This window comes from Aethina tumida, chromosome 1, assembly GCF_024364675.1.
Source record: "Aethina tumida isolate Nest 87 chromosome 1, icAetTumi1.1, whole genome shotgun sequence".
Classification (NCBI taxonomy): domain Eukaryota; kingdom Metazoa; phylum Arthropoda; class Insecta; order Coleoptera; family Nitidulidae; genus Aethina; species Aethina tumida.
Genome location: NC_065435.1, coordinates 64,087,145 through 64,113,234, shown reverse-complemented (window position 1 = coordinate 64,113,234; position 26,090 = coordinate 64,087,145). Strand labels below are relative to the sequence as shown.

The window sequence follows — 26,090 nt, the reverse complement described above, 5'->3', positions numbered from 1 at the left end:
TAATACCTAAAATAAATACTTATATATAAATCTATAAAATAAATATGTATTACCTATTTTATAGGTTTCAAAATGTGATTTTTTATAAGTAGTATACTACACATTTATAACTTTCTATGTATGTATTTTATTTAATAACTGTGTGTTGATAACTCGAATTTTTTATGTGGCAAATCATGGTTCAAGTTATGGAGCTTCGACTACATATAGAAATATATTGTAATTTTTTTACAAAACAAGACAGGGTTTACAATACACAACAAACATATTACATAAAAGAATAGAAAAACTTTAACTGACCAATAAAATAAAATTAGTCTCCAAAAGTAAAAAAAACTGTAATGTATTGTTTATAAATTATTAAATTAGATGAAATTCGGTTTTTCTTATTACTTAAATACCTTATTTAATATCATTTTTCAATATACCTCCGACAAATAAGAAGCAACTGTTGGAACTTTCAAAGATACTCCCCGTTAAAAAGCTCCCTTAAAAAAGAGATTCTTTTCTTATTTGAAATTTCTTAAATAATTAACTTATTGGAGATAAAACACTAATAAAAACACCACAAATCTTCTTTACTTTGATTTAAATTCGTATTAATTAAAAAACAATTCTTAATTGTCCACACATAATTTTTATTTCATATTACAAAATTATTTCTAGACAGTAATTAAATCACGTAACTTATCAATTACACAATCCAAATATGGCTGGTTTATTACAATCTTACATCCATATCAAGTTAAATTAAAACCTGCGAACTTCTTCATTTGGTACCAGAGCAACGGCTCAGTTTTCACACATATTTATTTTTTTCACACGTAGGTTTATTTGTTTGGAAATCGTTTCATACAACCATTTTGGTCATGGAATTTTATCAACAATTCGTGGCACGTCTATACTGAAACAAATTGTATAACACCAAGAAACAGTAATTCTGTTTTACATAATGCTTTAGGAATAATCTGTGTCATTTAAACGCTAATTGTTAATTATTTATATTTTTTCTCTATTTAACATTTCACAATATTTGTTTAAAATTACTATATACTTATATTGGATTAATTTTTGCACATTGTTGCGACGTTTTCGATTAGAAATGTTTATAAAATCATCAACAGTTTAATCGCACAATCGCATTGATTCACGTTCCAAAACAATACAATTTATAACAATTTAAAATTATTTTACATAGTTATATTAATACTAAAAATAACAAATAACGGCGACTATTTTATTTGGTAAATTTTCAAAGTTTTCATCATTTGCATTTGTTTCATATTATGAAACACATTAACAAAATTATTTATAAATATTCTCATGCAAACTGGCCTGGAGCTACACCCAAACTATTCCAGAGAAAGTACTATGCAATGTGTTTCAAAAACAGTGCTGGTACTGAGGGCTAATTTAAAACTTATACAGTATTTTAATCCTCGCATATAACTTTAAACAAGTGATTTATAACAAATTAGAGGTGCATTTATTTCCAGTTGGCATAGATTGACTGTTTGGAAAGTTATTTCCGACATCATGACATATTGTGGTGTTCACATAAAACAAAAAGTGATACCTATTATCTATTCCAATTTGGAATAAATCATTCTAAATTTATATTGCAAACTATATCTGAAATTTTCTTCTTATCTATATTTTTATAAAAACATTAAATTTAAATAATTCATTAATAACGAAGGAAAAATTGAATAAAAAGTTGTGACCCCGACGTGATTTGAACACGCAACCTTCTGATCTGGAGTCAGACGCGCTACCGTTGCGCCACGGAGTCTTGGTATCAATACCTTTGACGAAATAATTATTACTAATTTAGAAAGAAATGCTATAATTAGACATAGGTTTATTTGCATTTGCATCATTTTTTCTACGGTTATTGTATACTTTGACAAAATCTAATAATGATTCATATTTTCGTTACATTAGGCCGAACCAAGGTTTTCTCAAATTGCTATTATACCTACATTAACGCAAATTTTACATCTTTATGTATTAAATTAACTTTAAACTGGTCATTACTATGACTCTAAATGTGCAAAGCATTTTGCTCATTTTTTAAGAGAATGTAGTAACATATTCTGTCCTCGGATAGAAGAAAAACATTTAACTAAAGTTTTCTTTGTTACCCTGAAACAAATTTGGTAACAGGGAATAGCTTAAACTTGAAAATATACAAATCTCTCCTGCATTTTACATTTTGTAAATTTCACCATTCCAACTACAGTAACTTAGTCAAAGATGTATGTATGAATATATATGAGTTAGATAAGAAGAAGAAGTTAAGGTAGTCTGATACTCCAAGAAAGCATTTATTGATTCTAGAATAATAAAAGATGTGATCAGCACTTATTTTCTCACATGGCTATTGAATTGCTTGAATCTTAATGTTTGTCTTAATCTATTATTTTAATTAATGAAATACACCAAATCAATTCTCATTGTCAACAGTAATTTCTCAGAAAATTAGTAAACTATTTGATACTAATTTACGCAATAATCTTTGTCTCAATTTGATAGTTTTATTAACAGGTAAACTTTTGCGAAACACAATAACATGACGCCCAAATTTAAATACTACACGCTTTCCTCAATGGACGTAGAGAGTGAATTTTACTTTCAAGCAATTGAAACAGTTTAACATATGCTGCTTGAAGTTTACAAGAGCACAAAAATATTAAATTTTTGTTGTTATTCAGTCATTTAATAATTAAAAATTACTATGTTTTTATCATTTAATATGACAGGTTTTGACCACTTTTTGTACATATTTAAACCATTTTTCAAACATTTGTGTCTTTGATGTCTAAGCGGTCCCTAGTTATACCGCATGAAAAGCGCAAGAACCTCCTACTCGCGGATTGAAACAGAACATCAATGTCCTTTAGTGAAAAACAAAGACATATATATGTGGGCCGGCCGGACTGATTGGAGGGGGTTATTGGGTTTTGTCGCATATAGCTCGCGCAGTAGCAGAGCGCATTATCTCCTACTACGGGGCAAACTGTCTTTCTCGTGCATGTTACATCTTTAAAAATTGCGATGGGAAGGACACTGTACCGTAGAATATTTAATAAAAAATGTAGTTCAGTTGTCCTCTCCTCCATTTAAATCTCTTGATTTTACCAATGTAATATTTGTTCCAACTAACGATATTTTATTTAATTCACTCAATTATTATGAATTAAAATATACAGGGTGAAGACTTTAACTGGAATGTGGTAGAAAATCCAGTCTCTTCAGTCCGTGAACTAGTCCGGGATAAAAATCTTAACCACAAAATGGTTTAAAGAAATTAAACATGAGAATACAATTTTGGAGTTACTTGAAGATGATCCAGATCGTTAATGAATCATATCGATCAAAACATATTACCTCTGGAATAGATGCTTTTCTCGGACAGAATTTCCCCCGGTAGATGAATAGGACGACGAGGTAGCATCGAATGGACAGCACGATCTCCAAATCTTACACCGTTGGATTTTTTTTGTGTGGACATCTCAAAAGCAGGGTTTACATTAAATAACACAGAAATTAGGGCCATAAAATCGGAGATATTACTTAATGTAAGGGATGATACTTATCGCAAATTATGATACGGCGCACATTTTGATCAATTATTATATTAAAAAGTTATTAAAGTCAACAATCACGTTTTATTGTTATGCAGTCCTCTACCTCTTTAAAAATATTAAATGTTGAATTCGTTTTTTTGTCACCTCTTCAATGAGAGGTCACACACCATAGAGTTGCATTTGAAAAAAAAGTTTATGGTGATTCCCGCTCTCCTTGAAGGACAAAATTTTAAATTTTGCGTAAAAGAAGTAGGTAAACTTATTCAAACGTTGATGTATCTTTTTCTAAAAATTATTCAGCTTCCTGGTAGCAAATTTATTCCAGTTAAAGTCTCCAACCTGTGTATAATATTTGGAATATGTTAATTTATTTACTTCGTACCTTTTTAATTAAGTACCTGAAAAAATAACCGTTTTTTTTTTGTTTAACTGTAAAATAACTTTTCATCAACGACTTAACTTCAATTGAATTGGAATTCTTGGAACTAAAACTATGAACCCTAATTTTGGCCTCCTCACATGTAAACCGTTTATTATGTATACAAATTAAAGGATAATTAAAACAAATAACATTCACGTGGTGGATCTGGTCTAAAATTGGGGAAGGACAAAATTTAATAACGGTCACATGAATCAATATGTAGTAGACGAGTTCCTAATATGACACGTCGTCTTACGTTACCATAAAGAAACAAATCGCCTTTTCTATTTTCTAAAGAAGTTAGTTATTTATAAAATTAGTCAGTTGATGAGAAGTTAGCAATTGCATTAATCCTAGTACACCATACTGGTAACATAATATTTCGTAATCAACTCATTTTTCGTCCCATATAAGAACGCGATAAAAAATAAGCTAATAAGAGAATTAGCAATTATCAAATGAATTTTTTTATCCTCACTTAATTTATTTGTCTTTTTAAAGAAATTCATTGTTTGAAGCCCCTCTTTAATATTTGATACATCGGAGTTTGATGTCTGGCCAATTTCCAAACATATTGCAGGAAAATTTTACACAAAATGTTGCTTATTTTTTTGATTAGCCAGATTTCAGGACGACCTTGACGTTGTTCATCTTCAAAGCATTGCCACTTTTAAACCAAAACCAAAATTGTGCAACTTTATCAAAAGTACTACAAGTGCGAAGTGCCACTTCTATTGATTTAAGCTGATTTTTGAAGTCAACGGTTCGAATTATAGCACTTGAGCTCAAACATTATTTTCAATATAATGTAAGAATAAAAAAATATATTTTGTTTTTATTTACGCATAATTAACAATATACAATTCGAATGCTCAGTGCATTTGTCATGTAAATTTAGTTCGCAAGATTTTTCAAAACCCAAAAATCCCTTTAATACAAAATATTTTTACTATCCTTAGAAAATTAAATTAAACAGTTTTTGTGCTATATTTATTAAAGTAATCAAATTAAGAATTCGATGGTTTAATTCTTATTATTATTACTTGTTTAATTGTCGGATACAACATATTATCCTTCTAACTTTGTTTAAATATTATGTTTATTCTATTTTGAAGAATAAAAACATAAAAAATATATTTATTAATATTAACGTTATGTCATTAAAATCATTTTCACAGCCACTGTCTCACCTGTCTCATCTGAGTAACAGCCACCGGATTAACACAAAAATGTTAAAATATAATATAAAATTTATTCAAATAACTCATGAACCATAAAGGTAAATTACAGGTACCCAATAATTATCCAATTTTGCCTTGAACAGAATCAAGCATGATACCTCAATGAAATGTTCAATAATTGACATCTGTGTTGATCAAAAGAGAAAAATCAAACGACGTATTTCTTAATTGGCGTTTAAAATGACGGATGTTATTATATCTTTGTCACTGATATAAAACAAGATCGTTTTGAATCCGCTCTGGGCATGTTTTTCCACGAAACTGCAAGTTATGAATTAATTTGCCGCAGAAAAACTGCATTATTTACATTTAATTGGCATCCTTCGTCAGAATAACTCCAATGGCTCGTAGCAATCACCGGCAATTTTCGCACATGAAATTGCACGGACTATTTGTCCGGATTGATGAGCATATAATTAAAAAGTTTGCACGGTCCTGTGGAAATATAAGTAATTATGCGCGTTTTTTACTCTTGTTCGGTACCGGCGGTGTCACTTGCAGCCGACCATTGGATTTGCGATCGTTCCAATACGTTCGCTCCGTGTTCATGGGTGTGATGCGTTGCTGGAACAACTTGCCGCGGACCACCCAGCTTGTGTAGGTATTACTGACAAACATGAACTTTAAATTATATCATTAAGTCAGAATCACTATTAGCGTCTTTATGGAAGCTTAACTGATTACAAGAGTTACAGATGATGCATCTCGCAATTTTTATAACGAATTTTTAATTTTCCTTGATCTAAAGTTTCTTTTTTAATGACAAACAACACACGGATAATATCAGCCTTTTAAAAATGTGCGAAAAACATTTTTATACATGGGACCCACAACATTTTGTCTATTTTCAAAGTGGTTAATAGAATGAAAATGAAATTTACTGGATTTATATAAATAAAAATGATGGGGTTTCCCTCATAATTAGATTAATTTCCCGTTATATATTTTCGACGTTTAAAAGTTTTAAATTTTAAAATAAATGATAAATATTAATAAGCCTTAAAGGGCTGTAAAAATGGTCGATTTTTTTCAACGCAATATTCTTTTAATGGTAGCTGCAACCCCCCATATATTTAATTGAGAAGTAGGAGTGTGATACATCATGTAAAATGTCCCATCATTCTCTATTCATATATGTTATTGTTTTCTAATTTATTGCAAAATTAACGTTAAAAATAAAATAAAATTTGGTATCATTAGTTATTGCATTGGAAGGTGAATAATTTTGATTATGATTTTATTGTATTTTAATGTTAATTGTGCAAAACTTGGAAAAAATAATTATAATTTTATTTTATTTTTAACGCTAATCTTTGCAATAAATTTAGAAACAATAATTATAATTTTATTTCTTTATCTCGAAAACAGCTAGTAAAATGAAAATAAAATTTAGAAGATTTATTGTATTTAAAAACGCGTTTCCATGTACAGTTAATATATTAGATATAAATGATGTATCACAAACTTATATTTCCCTTAATAGTTTAATATTGCAGCTACCACTAGAAAATGGTTTAATGAGACTTCTTCGTTGCAGGATGTCATTTCATATCATAAAATTGATATTTCGGAAATATTTATAAATTTAATTAAAATAATTATTTTATTTGGCTGTTTCACATTGTTTAAACCTTAACTAGGTTGTCAAGAACAGCTACATCTAAACAAGAGTGATATATAAAATTAAAAATAATAATTATTATATCGTATTCCTCAAAAATCTCAACCGAGTTCTTAAATTCTATTGTATAATCTTGAATATTTCCATTTTGTGATATTGGATATACAATACCTTTTAAATATTTCTAGAAAATCTATTTTTATGGAACTCGTCGCATATCATATCAACATATTTGCCGAACAAAAAAATTAAAGTCATAATTAATAAAGGTTATTTTAGACATAACAATGTTATTTATCTGTTACTAGAACAGATGACCGCATAGTTAAGTAACTAATTATATATTTTTCTGTTAAAATGCGCCATTTTCTTATACACCGTGGTCCCTTTGAAAACGGGGCACACTCATATAATTTGTATTTATCGTCCGATTTCAACAAACATTTTTTTTGTAAAGCATAAAAATGTGTACTTTTGGACTAAATGTTACGTTGACCTAAAACCAAAACCTACTGAGTAATTTCTTAAACAATAAAATCGTAGAAATCACACTAGCAATTTTTTATAGCAAATCTAATTATACCACTGGATTAAGCACCCCCTGAAATGAGAATATTCCAAATTTCATAATAAATATGCATATTCATAATATTGGAATCAAATAAAATTTGAATATTATTAATATATATTACCATATATGTATGTATTATGTATTTGAATTATAACAAGTACAGTGTTATTAGTATAATATTTCAATATTGTTGAAAAATAAGGTAGTGTGACCACTTGATTAAAAAAATAAATTTATAAGAAGAATAGGATATTTATTTAATTCTTCTACAGAATTCACGTTACTAAATATAAAAAAACGAAAATAAAATAAAATTTTACGAATACATGAAAAATATGTGCAATTAAAGTTAGACGCAGAGCAGTCAGCAGTGTTGTAAGAACTATGTAACCGGCACTGTATTTACAAATGAAAAAAAGAGCTTGTCCGACAGCATCTACAATAAATCCCGACTGTAAATGGTTGGGGAATGGAGAAGTCCGCGATTATGAGATAGATATTCAGACTTCGGGTTTTTATTGGATTGCTCTTATTTTGCGGCATAACCGTTTCGGGTTCGCGTTTCGCTTATTGGATAAAACAGTGGGCCATAAGTTACAGATGTCGCAGCGAGGGCAATAAGAGAAAAATTTGCCAATATCGCGAAAATAGTGTGTTCGGTTAGAGATGATGGCATTCGGGAGCACCATCCCGCATTGTTGGCCTATCTTTGCGGTGCACCGGGTGCTCTTAACGGCACGTCGTAAATCCAAGCTGCGCACTTTTTACACACTTTTACCCCAAAACGCCCGCGATCCGCATAAATAATATGATATATATAAGAAACCTCGCAGCTACTCAGCGTTACAACTTTTCACACCACGATTTATAGGTATGAGTTATATATATTTAATTATGTACACTTTTTAAGTACATTTGTGCATAATCTTAGATATATTTTTAGTATGTCACTAAATAAAACAATATATTTTAACAAGAATATTTCATAAAATTTATTTATTGATCAAAATATAATCATTTTAAACAATAAACCATATCAAAAATGCATCAAAACGTCTATTATAAATCATTAAGTATTTTACCCAGATTTTTGATATAGTTTTTACACAGTAAGATTGAATTTAATGTTATGTTTTTATATATATACATTATATAAAAAATTAATAATCATCATTCATACTGTATATAACTAGAAATAACCAAAATTGTTGACTTCTTATGACCAAAATTAATTTATTATATTATATTAAATGCAAAAAATGTAAATTATACCCTGTTATTAGCATATAGTTACAATATTGTTAACTAGTATAAAAAGTTATATTATATTATTTTTAATATATAATATATCGATATTTAAGAAGTGTAATATTTCAGGAGTACACATAATAATAAGTCTTCGAATTTTACTCCATTTCTAGAACCCAGGTTAATTCACAAATATTTTTAACAATAGCACTATATATGAAAGAAAGATAATTAAAGAAAATTATTATTTAATTATCATTAAATATTGAATGATAATATTACTAATAAAAATAAAATGTATTATACATATTAAAAATTGATAATATTATAATGTAAGGTTCCATCTTATATCTAAGTAAATATACTAGAAAATTATTTATTATATTATAAAATTAAAATTATTTAGACACAATGAAATACCTGATGTCAAAATATAAGTATTTTCAAAGTAAATGTTCAAATTCATGTTCTATTCTTTGTCTGCATATTATTCACCTTGTTTAATTCCATCATTGGTATCTCAAATACTTAACAATAGCAATTTTCAAACAAATTACTCTTTAAAAATATTAGTAATCCAATTTATCGAGTTATAATTAAAATACATCCTTAAATGCTCATAAAGATTAAAATTTATCATAACTTTGCTAATATTGAAACATCTATTTCGGAAATTATTTGCCGTAATTTTTAACTACTTTGTACATGTGAAAATATTTGTGAATTCCAGAGTGGTAGTGCCATCTATGAGTAGGAAGACAAGAGTTAATGCCTGCAGAAGAGTGAAAAGGTAAATAGGTATAGGAATCTTCTGCTGACGGCATCTATCTAGATTTCTTTAATATCATGCTGGTAAATAATTCTAGTTAATAAAAAGTTTTAAATAGGTTCTTGTGAGTATTATAAAATGCACACAATTTAATAATTGTTTACATTAAAAATCATAAAAAGTTCAGTAAATTTAATGAAGTGTGAATATGTAAATACAAATCTAAGGATATTTTATAATAATCTCGATTATTATTAAATTTACTTTAATAATGTTCTTATTATTTTCACCGTGAAGTTGTTAAGTGCTGTACCTGGATATAGCCATAAGTATCATGAACTCTGTCTTGTGATATAAATATGTATATGCAACATGCTTTATTTTATTCTACCAGACTATCTATTGTATACAATTTATTGTGTGTCAAGTTCGGAAAAAATGAAGGGTGATTTAAGGGCTATTGGGGTAGCTGGGGGTTTATTGTCATTAGTCGATTGTGGAGGCGCTTTTGAGAAACTGATGGACCGGCTGAAAAGCATCCAGGTCGCAGACATCGCAGCACACTACAGCAATTCGGGATCAATATTTGACATTGAAGATAATCTTTTATATTTATTTGTTATTAGAAAGAGATTACATGAAGCCAATCTACATTCTAGACAATCAATAAAATGTCCCCCCTCTTACTACTACGCGGAGCAAAATTGGAATGGTATGAAGATTCTCAAAACTGAATATTGAATATGATTAGGCGCCAATTTTATTCGCCGACAAATCGCGACGTGGTTTTCATTAAAATTCTTGTCAAACGAGAGTTTGGAAAGAATATGGAACTTTAGAACGTCTTAGATACGTCCAGGATGTTTTTATATATAGATGTAGCACAGTAATGGTTTAAGATGGCATCATTATTAGCAGTAAAACTTATCTCGTTTTTCCAAATAGGTTTTTAAAATCATAGCAATATTTAACCAATTGTTTTTCCATTTGTTGGTGCTATAGGTGAGAACTTATGTACAACGATGTTCACCCAACGCCCCAAGTTGGATGTCAACGAAGAAATTCAGATTTTATCATGGACTGCGCAATCACCAGACTTAAATCAGGGGGACCATGTGTGGGACAAGCTTCAAAGAAAAAATTCTCCACAAATAAGCAATAATCAATCTTCAGCTTTAGACAGCTCTTTTATACAAAATGGGTTTAAATACCTCACAATTATGTTCACCACCATATTTGATGCTAAATTCTCACGATAAAAGAAAGAAATTAAGAAAAGAAACGATATTTCACTTCAACGATTTATTTACGGCTGATCTCTACAAGCATAAGGATAATACTGAGATTATCCCGCGAATAAAACTATTAGAAAATTCGATATATACATATATTTTCATTAACCAAGGCAGAGAAATGCAAAATTAAATCACTACTATAAAATATAATTTTTATAAATATAGAATATACTTACTTACAAATAGGTTTATGTATCTTAATAGTTACAAAACGCAACTTAGAATTACCGATAAGTCTGATCTTCTCTCTAATTTTTTCTTGCAACTGAAAATCACAAATAGATATTGCTAAAATATACAACGCAGTCCACGAGAAACGTACCGCGAGGCATTATAGCCTGGAAAAGAACGACAAAATCCAAGCTTATATGTCTAGAGGTCAACTTTTAACACAAAAAGAGTAGCAACATTTTCAATTTCCAAAGTGAGGCTGTAAGCCCTAATTTTTTTTCAAACGGGAATGTATTCTCATTTGAAAAAATTTAGAAGATGGCACCCTAACGAGGTTTTGTTGTGCTTTTTGTGTCAAAAGTTATCCCCCTGACAAACAACATTGACGTGATTTTAGATTTTGTCAAAAAGTTCTTTCCTGGCCTATAATCTCTTGTGGTACGTTTTGGTGGGTCACATTGTTTATGCATTCTTACATAAACCATTCGGGATTAACATAATTAACTCCTCTTATATGCTTCATCTCTCGTAAACAAGCACTAACAGTGATCTGTAATTAAAAATTTTTTATAATTAGATATTCAGTTTAAAGTTTGCCCTTTTGGGAATCCTTTTGCGCTAAGTTGTAGCTAAATTTTGATTTGCACCTATCGTTAAACTTCAATGAACTGGTCATTTACAGAATTTAGACAATTTAAGTTTTTTAAAAGCTTTCCAACTGAAACCTATTTTTTAGCTTAATTGAGTTAACCCCAGTCCTCCTAATAATTTTATATTAATCATTTGCTCGTTATGTCAGCTAAAGACATGTAATCGTGATGTAACCTTATCACTTCGAGCATACTGAATATCATACTTATCATCGCTAATAGTTTTTACTTACATCTAAAATTTCATTTCTTCGTTCCATTATTTTTAATTTTTTCTTTGCATCATATAATTCCGCTTTTATTACAACGTATTCCATCGTATCAGGCACCTAAAAACAACAACAAGAGCTGTTCATTGGACATTGATTTTTTTCTATATTTAAATACATACCGCGTAGTCAGTTTTTAATTTTTTGAAAACATCATAATCACCCTTGGCCTTATTAATTTCTTCCAGAAGCTCATTAGATTCTTCTTCCAAATTTTTAAGTCGTGATTCAATCTGAGTAATCACATCCATGATAGCAACGCAATCCTTTCCTTGTATTTGTAAATCATTTTTGTATACCGTTATCACTACACTCGCCCAACCTTAGCAATTATAAATCGTTTTGTAATGAAGAGTTGACTAATGAAATCTCACCATTTAGTTTTTTCAGTTCCATTGTGTGCTTAAACATTTCATCTATTCTTTTACTCAAATTTTTGTTTTCAATGCTTAACTTATCAAAATCCACAGCATGTATATTTTCCGACAAAAGTATTTTCTGTGCGTAAACTATTTGGAGTTTTGAATGAGCCACTCTTTCACTGTTGGTGTACAATAATAATTTCTGCTTGATGCCTGCTGATATTCTTTGTATTTCATCCATAAACCTAAGTAATCACAAAATTTATATGATTTGTTGCTATATAAAGAGTACCTGATAAATTTTTCTGCCGGTATTCTCTGAGATAATTGATCATAACCTTGTTGTATCACAGAATATTCGAATATATCCCAGGCTTCCTTCAGTTCCCCGTATGTTATCTCTGCCTCTTCGTCGCGAGCCTTAAATTTTTCTAAAGCTTGTACAGTTTCTTTCCGAAATTTTTCGAAAACCGACTGAGATTCTTCCATTAACATCATCAGCATTTCATTTTTTACAAACGATCCAAGGACTCTGCACAAAAAATCCGATGCTTCAATTATTAATCAATAATACTATACTCGTTACTTTTTTTGTGTTTTTATTACAGATGAAACTCGTTTATCTACTAAAGAATTTCTCGAACTGTGTTGTTCTTCGCTAGATTGTTTCACAAATACGTTCTGTAAATAATGTTGTACAACTAAAACAGAAATAATGTCTCCAAAAAACCAAACCAAAAATATATTTAATACTAGGTAGGCTGGAAGGATCCATTTTTGCTATATATTGAACATAGAATTCATTCTCCACTTTCAAATACATGCATGCATTTTCTGCATCTTTAACATATTTAATACATTCTTCATTCGAATAAACTATAATTGAAAACATAAGTTGTTACCAATCTAATCTCAACATATTTAACTTACAATCCTCGAATGGGTTCCCCACAGATGATAGAGTGTCTGTGTCATCCATATGTATAAAATATTTTTGAATATAATAAATGTATACAATAGTTATTTTTTAATATACTCCAGTGTCAGTTATGATTGAAACTGTCAGTTAAAGTAAATTAAATATTTTTAAATTAAAGGGAAATATGTACAGTATACATATACCGAAACCATTTATTTATTTAATATTTAAAAATTACATCAGGTTTTTGGAATATAGTGTTAACATATTTGTTTCCTTATTAAAATTTATTTCAAATATGCATTTACTTGGGTAAGTAATATACAGAGTGAAGACTTTAACTGAAATAAATTTGCTGGCAGAAAGCTGAATAATTTTTTGAAAAGTTTCCAAAACACGTCGCGTTTAAATGTTCAAATAATAAGCGAAATGTAGCCTTTCAAGGAGGACGATAACCACCCTCAACTTTTTTTTCAAATACAGCCATATAGCACGTGGTCCCTCATAGAAAACGTGACCGAAAGTAAGGGACGAAACAAATTAATGGCGCACATTTTTTACAATTGTTGCATTAAAAAAATTGATAATTAAGTTTAAAATTGTAATTTAATTTTATGCAACCCCCAACCTTTTGGAAAATATTAAACATGATCAATACTTCTGTCACCTTTCCAATGAGGAGTTACATACCAAAAAATAAAAGATGGGGCCCACCGAAAGACTTCAAGTTACTTAAAAATGTGGGGGTGTCTCGGGGATTTTTCCAAATAACAAAGAAAGGGATTTTCCAAAGATGTAAAACATTTAAATTATTTTTAAACACTGAATACAATCAAATGGAATTTGCAACAAATATCAATACATTATATAGAAAACATTAAAAAAAAAAAAACAAAAATAATATTTTATTTTATTCTTTGAAAATAAAAGACATGTCCAGCAAAATAATTTATTCATTAATGTACTTTCCGTTAATCAATCAAATTTTTTATACCAAGTTGTATTAAAATCCATGTTTTCTTGCCCCGTATTTGTTAAAGTATTCAAATTAGAAACTGGACAGCTTAATTCTTTAACATCAAACATTTTGTTATTGTCATTGGAAATACATATTTATATAATAAAAAATTCACCACGTCAACGGCATTTCTTATGTTAATAATTACTTTCGTGGTATTACTGATTGACACTGTAATAAAAAAGAGATACAATATTAAAAACAATGTTTAGGAACTTCGTTTGTGTCGGTATTTGAAGTTATATCACTGGTTAAAGGCACGCATCAACTCCCCTATCATTTAAGCAATAGTCCAACCTTAAAGCGCGTCTTAGAATGTTGGAACCAAATTAAGACATTTAAGGTTTATTTATAAAATTAATTTACACAAAAAGACACATTTGAAAATGTGTGTAATATAAAACAGTTATTGCTTAGTTAATTGTCGGTTTTACAACATATTATTCTTCTACCTTTGTTTAAATATTAAGGTTTATTTTATTTTAAAGAATAAAAACATTAAAAATGTAATTTTTGAATATTAATATTTTCAAAGGTGAGACACTGTCTCACTGCCTCATTTGAGTAACCGCCAATGACTAACATATTTGGGTTGACATCTTACTTAAATGTTACGCAAAATTAATCGTTACACTACATGCGACATTACTCCCGACAATTTAATTTTCATTTGAGTTTAAACTTTAACTTCATTTAACAATTTAACAAAACAATTTTACGTACGAGAATTAAACATTATTTAACGAACTGGCAACATCGGATGAATATCTTTTGACAACGTGTATACTCACAGCAAAAAAGAAAAACATTTGAACTAATTATAGCAAACTGTTGAAATAACTTTCACTTTAAATAAGTCCTTAGAAATCAGTATTTTAATTAACCTTTTAACCAAATATACAAGTCTATTGTTATTATTAATATATTCACTATTATAAAATGGGCATGCAAACCATCTATTTGTACTCTGTGTAAGCATAGAATTACAGAGACCTATATTATGTTTTAAAATTGTTTTCAAATCAAAATGTAAATAATCTTACACTTTTATTTAGGTTAGATTAGATAAATAAGATAAATTGTTATAATGCAACTATCAAATTTACCATATTGATAACAAATAGAAAAGTAAATAAATGTGCACTAGATATAGACAGATATTAGATGACGATGTTTCGATATTATTTGTTGTCAATTATATCCGTTTTAATATTTTTTTACGGATTTTTCCCGGTACCCAAATATGAGAAAGGAAAACGTGAATCCTTGCCGCTGCAAATTCAAGAAGTTGATCTCAACAGCCACGAAATATACAAGACGGAATTTACAAAGACTGTCCTTGTGGTAATTGACGCATTGAGATTAGACTTTGTCAACTCCCAATATATGCCGAAACTATGGGAAAACATACTACATCAAGGATGCATCAGCCAGGTTACAGTCCAGAGCCCCACTGTCACCTTGCCAAGGATCAAAGCTCTTACTAGTGGCAGTGTACCACAATTTATTGATGTGGTGTTGAATTTAGCTACCACTGATGTATTGCCGGACAGTATTATACACTCAGCACATGACAACCACAAAAGAATTGTATTTTATGGTGACAATACTTGGCTGAAAGTTTTTCCTAAACATTTTCAAAGGCATGAAGGTACTAGTTCATTTTTTGTTAAGGATTTTAAAGAAGTTGATGACAATGTTACTAAAAATGCTTTGATAGAATTAGATAGAACTGATTGGGATATTATGGTGTTACATTATTTAGGTATGTTTCTTTAAGACATTAATTTTAACAGATAACAATTTCTTTAATTTTTATTTTAGGCTTAGATCATATTGGTCATGTTTTGGGCCCATGGTCACCATTAGTTAAAGATAAGCTCATTGAAATGGAGGACATTATTATGAAAATCTACTCCAAACTCTCTTTGAGAAAAGAAAATGTTTTGATGATTATCACATCAGATCATGGTATGAGAAGCAGTGGTGGACATGGAGGATCTTCTTTCTTTGAAACAAATGTTCCTTTTGTTTTATTAGGTTTAAATTGTCGTGATGATAAAATCGCACAGACTGATATTTCAGTAAATTTAGCTGTCCTATTAGGTTTAGAAATACCATCCACAAGCATAGGCAAATTGAGTTCTAACTTGTTAGTTGACTTATTCAGAGACAAATATCTCCTGAGCCTTATGTATAACACAAAATCTTTGTTAAAAAAAAAGCCAGAATGTTTGGATGTATTTGATGAGGCTCAAAAACATCACAAGAATTTCCTCCAAAGTCATGTCATGACTGAGGCCTCTAAAGCTGCAGAGTTATATGAGAATTGTTCAAAGTCAATAAGTGAGTCATTAATTCACGCTTCTATTGAACAGAACTTGGCTCTTCTGGTGCTTGCAATTATTTTAATGATATTTGCGTTGACAGTCTTTATTAAAAACACTGCCTTTAATGTGCAAACATCCAGCATAAAATTGGATTCAATTCCTTTAATTCTTCTCTATGTATTTCACCCTCTGACCTTCTTCTCGTCGAGTTATGTGGAAGAAGAACAACAGTACTGGTATTTTTGTTTTCAGTTTATTACAATCATTTTCATTTCCAAATATGGGAATATGAGAAAAATTAGTGGTAATATGGCAGGGTATATATTATTTTATGGTGCTTGCTTTAGATTTTTAATAACAATTAATCAGAGTGGAGACAAATGGGCAAATTTAAATGACTTCTCAGACTGGCTTCAAAAAATTGAAAATGTTTATTATTTGCAAATATTCTTTATTTGTGGGTTGTTGAGTGTTGCATATTACATTCATATACATTCCAAAAGGTTTTTTACCAGTCTTATAGCTTTCTTAACCTTGTTTTTAATTTTTATTTTAAAAAATGACGAGAGAAACAATGTTACTCTGGGTCAACTTATTTGGGTGCTAATAATAATAATTCTTTATTTTGACGATTTAATTGTGGGATGGCTGTTGATTTGTAGTTTATTATTAAAGCCTTACAACATAGTATTAATACCATATTGCGTTGCAGTGTGCACGTTTTTTAACAAAACAATCAAAAATATGTATGTGTCTTATCTAAGCTTCATCAGTTTAGGGAATGCTCTCTATTTTGCTCAGGGGCATAGCAATAGTTTAGCTAGTGTCGACGTTTCTGTCGGCTATATTGGCTTAAGTGACTACAGCCCATTTTTTGTCATATTACAAGTTCTATTTCATACATACGCACTACCGGTTTTATGTCATATCTTCTTCTTAAAAACCCATAAGGAGTTAGCCCCAATATTTTGGTCCATTTTGATCATCAATCGTTTATACATCAATATTATTGTTAGTGTAGTCACACTTATATTTAAGGATCATTTATTTATTTGGTCCGTATTTGCACCCAAACTGTTCATAGAAACCATTTCGACCAGTTTTGTGTTTTTGGAAATATGTTTTTATACTATTTATGTGATAATCCAAAATGTATACAGTAAATATGAATTATTAAATGTAAAGATTGCATAAAATAAATTATAATAATATATTTCTCTATAATTTTTAAGAAACAAAATGTAATTGCTAAATTATAAAAAAAAAAATTATTATTATTATTATTATATACATTTACAGCTAGCAGGTTTTGCGCAGGTCAAACTTTGTTGTATTTTTTAATAAAACATCACTACTTATTTTTATTAAAATTAAAACAAATAACCAATTGTATACTCAATGCAAAAATAAGTATCTATGGTGATGACACGTATTACTTAAATACCATTGACCTTGATGGCCGGCAAGAAACAGTTAATTTAAATCCAGTTGCAGTCATTTAAACTACAAAAGTGATAAATCAGTGAACATTTTGGTTTTGATCAAATCAAATTAAAATTATGTTTACAATATCAATTATTGTTTTGGTTGCGATTCTTGTGTATGTAAAGTTCATTACTCCCTGCTTATATTGGAGAAAGAAACAAGTGTTTTATGTTAAACCTTGGGTCAGATTTTTCAAAGTGTTCCTCGAAGAGAAGTCATTCGCAGAATCAGTTAAAGAAGCTTACGATCAATTTCCACAGAGACGGTAAATTTATACTAATCCTCCAAATAACTGAACGAAAAATACTTTGTTTTAGGTACTTTGGAAGTTATCAGTTTCTTCAGCCGTCCTTATTCGTCCGAGATTTGGAGCTTATAAAAAAAATTACAGTCAAAGACTTTGAGTACTTTCCCGATCATTTTCTCCTTTTTAGCAACAATAATGACCCTATCACTGGGTCTAACCTGTTCGCTTTAAAAGGAGAAAAATGGAAAGACTTAAGATCAACACTGAGTCCCGCATTTACAAGCAGCAAAATGAAATCGATGTTTGTTTTGATGTCCGAAATAGCTGAAAAATACACTGCTAATTTAGCGAAAAATGATGAAGTGATTCAAGAATGGGAAATGAAGAATCTTTTTTCTAAATACACCAACGACATAATTGCAACTTGCGCCTTTGGTATAAACTGCGATTCTTTGACGGATCCGCAAAATGAATTCTTCAGAATGGGAAAATTACTGACTATAGTTACATGGTCTGTCACTATAAGAGGGATGTTTATTGGATTTTTTCCCAAATTATGCGAGGTAAGTAAAAATCACTTGGGTAGTAAATGCAATAAAAGTATACATCTAAATATTCATTTCAGATATTAAAAATCACCCTTTTCACCAAAGAATTAACGGAATTTTTCTCAAGAACAATGAAGGATACCATTGCATATAGAGAAACAAAAGGTATAATTAGGCCTGATATGGTTCACCTTTTACTTGAGGCTAGAAAAGGCAGGTTAAAAGATGATATTCCCCACAACATTAACGACGCTGGTTTTGCAACAGTTCAGGAGTCTACAATAGGCAAAAAACTAAATAGAAAAATAGAGATAACGGACGACATTATCACTGCTCAAGCACTCGTATTTTTCTTTGCCGGTTTTGATACCGCTTCTACAGTTATGAGCTTTCTATCATATGAAATTGCTTTGAACCAAGGTTAGTTAATTAGGGATCAATTATAAGTCATTGTTAATTTTTATTCCCACATTTTTAGATATTCAAAAAAAGCTACAATTAGAAATTGATAATGCCATGTTAGAATGTGAAGGAAAGATCTCCTATGAACAGATTTTAAGTTTAAAATATGTTGACCAGGTAATCTCGGAGACGTTAAGAAAATATCCACCAGGATTTGTCTTAAATCGTGTTTGTGCGAAAAAATACGTGATAGAACCAAAAAATGAAGATGAACGACCTTTGGTACTAGATAAAGATTGTGTTGTTGTCGTTCCAGTTTTTGGAATACACCGTGACCCAAACTACTTCCCAAATCCGGATAAATTTGATCCTGATCGATTCAACGACGAAAACAAATCGAAAATTGAACCTGGTACTTATATGCCTTTTGGAGCTGGTCCTCGAAATTGCATTGGTAATATTGATGAGAGACTGCACTGTTTTGCATGTATCGCTATATTATTTCTTTGTTTAGGTTCAAGATTTGCGTTATTGGAATCCAAAGCATTACTTGTGCATCTTTTATGGAGATTCGAGATCCATCCTATTAAAAAGACTGCGATTCCTCTCAGATTGGCTAAAGCTGTCAGCTTGGGGTCTGTAGATGGATTTTGGTTGGGACTGAAAAAGAGGAGGAGTAATAGTAATATGTGATATGAATTATAGTATCATAATCCTTTATTTTTATATATTTTTTATAATTTTATATAAACAAATTTAAGTCAAGTTTTAAACTTGCATTAAAATTTTGTACCCATGAATTTATTGGGATTTGGCGAATTTAAAATAAATTGTTATTCGTTAATGGTTAGCTTAGTAAAAGATCCATAAAAAATTATAATATATCCCATAATAAATCCACCCCTCTAAAGGAATCAGTTGTAATTCCAGTACTTTCGTTTATAACAGTCATATTTACTGTCAATAGTGTCGACACGTCCAAATTAATAAGATAATAATTGGCGAACTAAAATTGCTTCAGTTATAATACTGGTCAATATGCAACTTAAAAAGTTATTTACCCACTCAAGTTTATGCATTTCATTAAACTTGAGTAAATAACATGATTTTTGAATATTATCTATCCTGGCCGTAAAATGTGACTAATTTTAAAAACATCAAACTGAAAGTTACGCATACTTGCCAGTAGCTGAATTTTATAAAATGGTGCAAATGTTACCAGAAGACCAAGCATATTATAGATAATTTTGCTATAGATGTAAAAATATTGGATTTGAATGAAATTAACTTTTAACAGCGCAGTAATATCGTTAAAGATAACATAAAACAAAAATCGAAAATAATATTTGAAAACTAAAGCATTTTTTTAAATTTAGACTAATTTGCGTTAGTTCTATGTGAAACATCACAAACACTTTAAATGATAAAAGATGTGATTTTTCATTCTTCATTTCACTACACAATTTCTCGACTCAAATTTAACATAGCAAACCTACCGAAGACGACATGATGGTTGATTGACAAAGGTGCTTGCACTGTATTTTAACCAATGCACCAAAGAACTTCCTTGCATAAAGAATCCAAAGACAAAAACATACAAAATATCATAACCAGAATAACTACTCCACTCAAAATTAATTTTTTATTATTTTCGAAATTTATGCGTAAGCCTGCTTGAATCATTTTCTGATCTACCGTAGAAAGTCTTTATTTGAAGTAAAGTGCAAAGACGCAAATAAGTTTACGTAAAACAATAAACCAGTGCAATGATGGTGATACAAGATAATATTTGAATTCATGGCGCCCTTTCTGTCTAAAATTGCATCTGTAAAAAGTGGTAGAGAACTATAACAAAGTATCATTACAAACATGTAGACAAGAGATAAAATGTTAATTTTTGGTTTTATGTTATTCTGAAATTTTATTGGCGAAACTCCAAATACTTTAGAAACAACATTCACGATGTTCAGGATCTTAAAAACTGCCATGGTTGTATTAACCGATACAATTATTAGCTATTATTGGCTACTACTTTTGTATACTACATTGGTTAAAAAGCTTCAAAAGTTAACAACAAAAAGAAAATAAAAAAGTGCTATTAAAACACTTTTAATATGGGTACACTTTGTATATGCAGCACACACTCATATACCCGTATATTCAAATAAAAATTTATATGAAATTGAGATAGATGGAGAAATCATGAAAAAGAATTTTTTTTTGAACTTCATTTAGACATTCAACAGTCTTTTGAATATACGTATATTCAAGGAGTTAAGCTACTTTTGGGTAATAAAGTCGTTTTTATTATTTTTTTAAATTGTTTATTTATTTGAAATTTCAAAAAAATTTTGCTTTCTATAAGCGCCCTTATAGCCCTCATTAACTCATTCTTTATGAATGTGTGACACCCTATATATACATAGTATATGACCAAACACCTAACTAACATTTTTATAATTAAAAAATAAGAAATGTGGTCTTATTAATAAGTAATATTTTTTTATGAAATTTCGTATTTGTTAGGAATTTTATTGTTGTGATAAAGTGCATATAATATTTTATTATTTGTATGTTGTATATTATTCATTTTAATCGAAATGATTTAAAAAAATTTCCATCTTAAACAGACTATATATATAGTCTGTAGTCTGTCTATACAGTAATAATCCAATGTTATTAATGTACCATACTTTTGAATCTGTCATTAGGAAAGTTTGTAACGACGTAACTATTAAACTAATCAATACAATCAAAAACGAATCAATACAATTATGATCAAGCACGTTGATTATAGATCTATTTCGATAAATCTAATAAATAATTATGAACAGGGATGTCACATTGTCCCAAAAATGTTACACAAATATAACTTGTGTTGTTACAATTTCATTAATTAACATTAATGTATGTTTATTTAATTTAATTCTTGTTTGCGCTGTTGCCGAAGATTAAATTTATACGTTTACAGAGAAAACACATAACATATTTTGTATAGTACGTTTTACATATTTTGTTGACTCCTGCCAATATGATATTTGATTAGTAACATAAAAAAATTACAAATTCAGTTGAAATGGGATAACCATAATTGATTTGAATAAATAATTAAGTTTCTTTAAAATTATCAACATTTTAACTCAAATAACATAACATTAACTAACATTTTAAATAAGGAAGTACAATAACTGTTCATTATTTTAAATAAAAATCTAAATAACACTAAGTTGAATTAAATACTAATTATGATATTAATAAATTTATTCATCAAACAGCTAATTAGATAGAATTTATGTAAAAAATATTTTAATTCATACAAAAACAAAAACTAATCAAATTGTTATACAAATAAAAATAAATTAAATTATTTTGGTAAATATTTTAGGTTTTTTTTTAACTTTTTCTATGAATCTTAGTTAAAATCAAGTTAAATTGTTAAATATTCTTTTTATTACCAATAAAATAATTTTACCTTAAAATTATACTTTTTTTATTTGGAAATAGGTGTGTAAATTGTGAATGAATAATAAATCACATATGACAAAATCGAATTTTAGTTATATAATTTTATTCCGACCCTGTAAATATTATAAACAGTTCAGTGATACATGTGCTTTAAATACGAGTACTGATCAAAAAAATGGAGAAACTATTACTGACATTTTCGGTCAATCTTCCACATATAAATTTTTCGAGTTTGTAAAATTTAAAATACCTATTATGTTGATTACAGAAATTGTTTATTTATACATCTACATTTATCAAAGGTTGTATAAATAGACATTGTGTGTATTTATTGATAACTTACGGAAATTTTCACTATAATATAAAATTAAAATTATAATTTGTAATTTATTAACGTTGTGATAAAAATAAATTATCAACCAGGCTCACTTACAATTAGCATTCAGTTTATTGAAACAGTCAGTTATTTATTCTATTTAATTATCATTTTTTGTTCTAATTTTTCACACAAAAGAATCTATTAGTGTTTTGGAAAGACCGATATAAAACCCAACAATATCGCTTTTAAAAAGAAACAATCTATTTAAATTTTGTTCATGAATATGTGCAATTTGGGTTAGAATCTTAGAATATATTCACCTGACTTTTATTTTCATAGATAACAGAATCAATAAGAAATCTATTTATTTTATGATAAGAATGCAATTCTTCATCCTTATCTAATGAATGTTTTCATTGATTCACACTTACTTGATATAAACCGGTTTTGAATCGGTTTTGTCTTTGAATCTGCGCTGATTTCTTAAATAATCGATATTACACAAAAACCTATGTAGCCAATTGCGTTTGCGAGGCGTTTAAACGCAGTTGCTTTTGTTATATGTGATTTGTTTGTTGTTTTTCTTTCGCATAAATAATAAGAGGATTAGGTAAGATTAGGTTCTTTTTTCAAATGAAATTTGAGGTTTGAGTATATAGCATTATTTTTGAACTATTTTTTAACCAAAATGACATATTTAAAGATTTTTAAACATTCCCAATTTCGAAATAAATTTATATAAAAAATAATTAATAAAATCTTTTAACTTTTAGGTATTAAAAGAAATAACTTTTACAAGAGCTTTTCCTCATTCCATGACACTGTATTTTGTTGACAGAAATATCATCAAACTTTTGTATATAATAAATAAATAATTAAACATTTGAGGCGGTGACCAGTAATTCTTGATTCATCCTGATATACGTAAATAAAGATACTAAAATTAGTCGACATTATCATATATGATAAACTATAGTTTATTTTAAATATTAAAATTTAGTCATAACACTTTGATAATAAAATTACGCTACGTTATGTTAATTAATCAACATTTTGAAATCACAAAGATTTTTAAAGTTTTTTCCTAACGATGTTAAAAATTAAATTTGATAAAATAAATGTAAGACCGTTAGATAAAGCGATGAACTGATTAATCCCTGTCAGTTTTATTATCTCTTTACTAGTACTTTAATAATATCTAAAACATTCAGTCTGCGTGTTCGTGCTGTAACGGTACACTAATTTTAATTTTAGAATGGCATCACTCACATACAAAATATTTATTGGCAGTATTGTCCATTGCAAAAAACCTTTTGAATTGGAAGTAATAAAAGACGGTTTTCTTATCGTGCACGGCCGAAAAGTAAGTAAGAAACCGATAAAAGTGCGTTCATGTATAGGTTAGGATGAACTTCCGGCTCGAAAAAGGTAGATAAATCAGGGTTGTATTAAATGAATTTTAGATAATTCACGTCGATAACGATAAAACTCGTGTGGATTCGGTCAAACAAAAATTCAAAATCGCGGACAGCCAAGTGATCGAATTAACTAACACTCAGCTATTAATACCTGGATTAATAGACACACACATACACGCACCCCAATACCCTAATGCTGGGCTGGGATACGATAAACCTCTATTGGAATGGCTCGATTCTTACACCTACAAAATCGAACAAATGTTCAAGGATCAGACACTCAGTTACGAAGTATTCAACGCAGTTGTGGTAAGTGGAACCGCGAAAATATTTTAAAAAACTTAAATTATCTTCTGGTAAATCGCAGCGCAAAACTTTGAGTTATGGAACTACCACAGCAACATATTTTGCGTCCCTATTCGACGACAGTTCCATGGTATTAGCTGATGCCGCAATAACTCACGGACAAAGAGCCTTTATTGGAAAAATTAATATGACGAAATTGGCGCCAGATAACTACGTGGAAACTGTTGAACAGACATTGGAAAACACCAGAAAGTTTGTGGAGGATCTAACTGCAAAAAATGTAAAGTATTATTTTACATATATTTTCTAAATGCTAAATGTATGACATTCATACCCTCAGATCGATTTGGTTCAACCCATACTTACTCCAAGATTTGCACTTAGCTTAGAAATGGATACCATGCAAAAACTGAGCGAGATTGCCAAAGAATACGATCTAAACATTCAAGTAATTATTGTTTGCCTTAAATATACGTTCAGATTATTTAATTATATCTTATAGACCCATATATCTGAGAACAAAGATGAAGTACAAATAGTAAACGATACATTTGGAATGAATTACGCCAATGTATACGAAAAATCTGGACTATTAGGCCCAAAGGTAATAACGGAGCAATATATGATACAATTTAACAATTATTTTAAAACTTTAGACAGTATTGGCACATGGAGTGTATTTGAAAGACGATGAAATGAAACTACTTGCTAAAACTGGAACATCAATTTCTCATTGTCCCGATTCCAATACCATGTTACAATCTGGTTTGTGTGATGTTAGACGATTAATAGAAAATGGAATTACAGTTGGTTTAGGAACAGGTGAATTTTTTGATAAAATTATTTAGATATTATTTTTATTTTTATTAACATTCACATTAACGTTCAGGTATGAATTTACAATGATTTATAGATGTATCGGGAGGACCATCACCATCAATTATTCAAGCTATGAGAGGTGCTATTCAAACTTCAATTCACATTGCCCAAAACACGGAAAATTACACTCCATTAAATTATATTGACGCATTTTCACTTGCCACCTTAGGCGGAGCTAATGGTAATCATATGTAGTAAATACAAATGAAATGTTGTAAATTAACATATACCTTTCAGCTTTAAAATTACAAGACAAAATAGGAAACTTTGAGGTTGGAAAGGAGTTTGATGCACTTGTGATAGATGCAGATGTGGATAATTCAGCCATTGATTTTTTCTTAACGTGTGACGAAAGAGAATTACTCCAGAAGTTCATTTTTGTAGGAGACGATCGCAACGTTGTGAGAGTGTATGTAGCAGGAAAATGTGTTAAATAAATAAATCGTTTATTTGTTTGATGTTATTTTATTTAATCAATTATAAAGATGCTACCCCAAAATTTTCGACCATACCGCATATAATAGAGAACTTTCTTAAAGCTTGCAG

The 26,090-nt window shown here is 29.3% G+C and overlaps 4 protein-coding genes and 1 non-coding gene across 5 annotated transcripts; 3 read left to right on the top strand and 2 right to left on the bottom strand.

The window, feature by feature from the left end:
- Nucleotides 1-1,720: 1,720 nt before the first annotated feature.
- On the bottom strand, nucleotides 1,721-1,792 carry Trnaw-cca (transfer RNA tryptophan (anticodon CCA)). Its single transcript has one exon. It is a non-coding gene; the product is annotated as a tRNA-Trp (tRNA).
- A 9,042-nt stretch (nucleotides 1,793-10,834) lies between these two features.
- LOC109595768 (uncharacterized) lies at nucleotides 10,835-13,194 on the bottom strand. The gene is made up of 9 exons (XM_020011190.2): nucleotides 13,139-13,194; nucleotides 12,962-13,084; nucleotides 12,795-12,909; nucleotides 12,501-12,740; nucleotides 12,221-12,453; nucleotides 11,969-12,168; nucleotides 11,811-11,906; nucleotides 11,404-11,477; nucleotides 10,835-11,021 (listed from the first exon to the last, which is right to left on the bottom strand). Exons 1-9 carry the CDS (start codon nucleotides 13,185-13,187, stop codon nucleotides 10,961-10,963), a joined length of 1,191 nt encoding a protein of 396 aa, XP_019866749.2. The 5' UTR covers nucleotides 13,188-13,194; the 3' UTR covers nucleotides 10,835-10,960.
- A 1,989-nt stretch (nucleotides 13,195-15,183) lies between these two features.
- On the top strand, nucleotides 15,184-17,737 carry LOC109595769 (GPI ethanolamine phosphate transferase 2). Its single transcript, XM_049970684.1, has 2 exons — nucleotides 15,184-15,910; nucleotides 15,970-17,737. Exons 1-2 carry the CDS (start codon nucleotides 15,310-15,312, stop codon nucleotides 17,667-17,669), a joined length of 2,301 nt encoding a protein of 766 aa, XP_049826641.1. The 5' UTR covers nucleotides 15,184-15,309; the 3' UTR covers nucleotides 17,670-17,737.
- Nucleotides 17,738-17,810: 73 nt separating this feature from the next.
- Nucleotides 17,811-19,999, top strand: LOC109595829 (cytochrome P450 9e2-like). The gene is made up of 5 exons (XM_020011256.2): nucleotides 17,811-18,225; nucleotides 18,278-18,770; nucleotides 18,833-19,175; nucleotides 19,234-19,611; nucleotides 19,672-19,999. The coding sequence occupies exons 1-5, from the start codon at nucleotides 18,035-18,037 to the stop codon at nucleotides 19,848-19,850; spliced, it is 1,584 nt and encodes a 527-aa protein (XP_019866815.2). The 5' UTR covers nucleotides 17,811-18,034; the 3' UTR covers nucleotides 19,851-19,999.
- Nucleotides 20,000-24,018: 4,019 nt separating this feature from the next.
- Nucleotides 24,019-25,999, top strand: LOC109595813 (guanine deaminase). The gene is made up of 8 exons (XM_020011237.2): nucleotides 24,019-24,304; nucleotides 24,405-24,668; nucleotides 24,727-24,945; nucleotides 25,006-25,113; nucleotides 25,168-25,269; nucleotides 25,322-25,487; nucleotides 25,579-25,725; nucleotides 25,782-25,999. The coding sequence occupies exons 1-8, from the start codon at nucleotides 24,197-24,199 to the stop codon at nucleotides 25,979-25,981; spliced, it is 1,314 nt and encodes a 437-aa protein (XP_019866796.1). The 5' UTR covers nucleotides 24,019-24,196; the 3' UTR covers nucleotides 25,982-25,999.
- The last annotated feature ends 91 nt before the right edge of the window (nucleotides 26,000-26,090 follow it).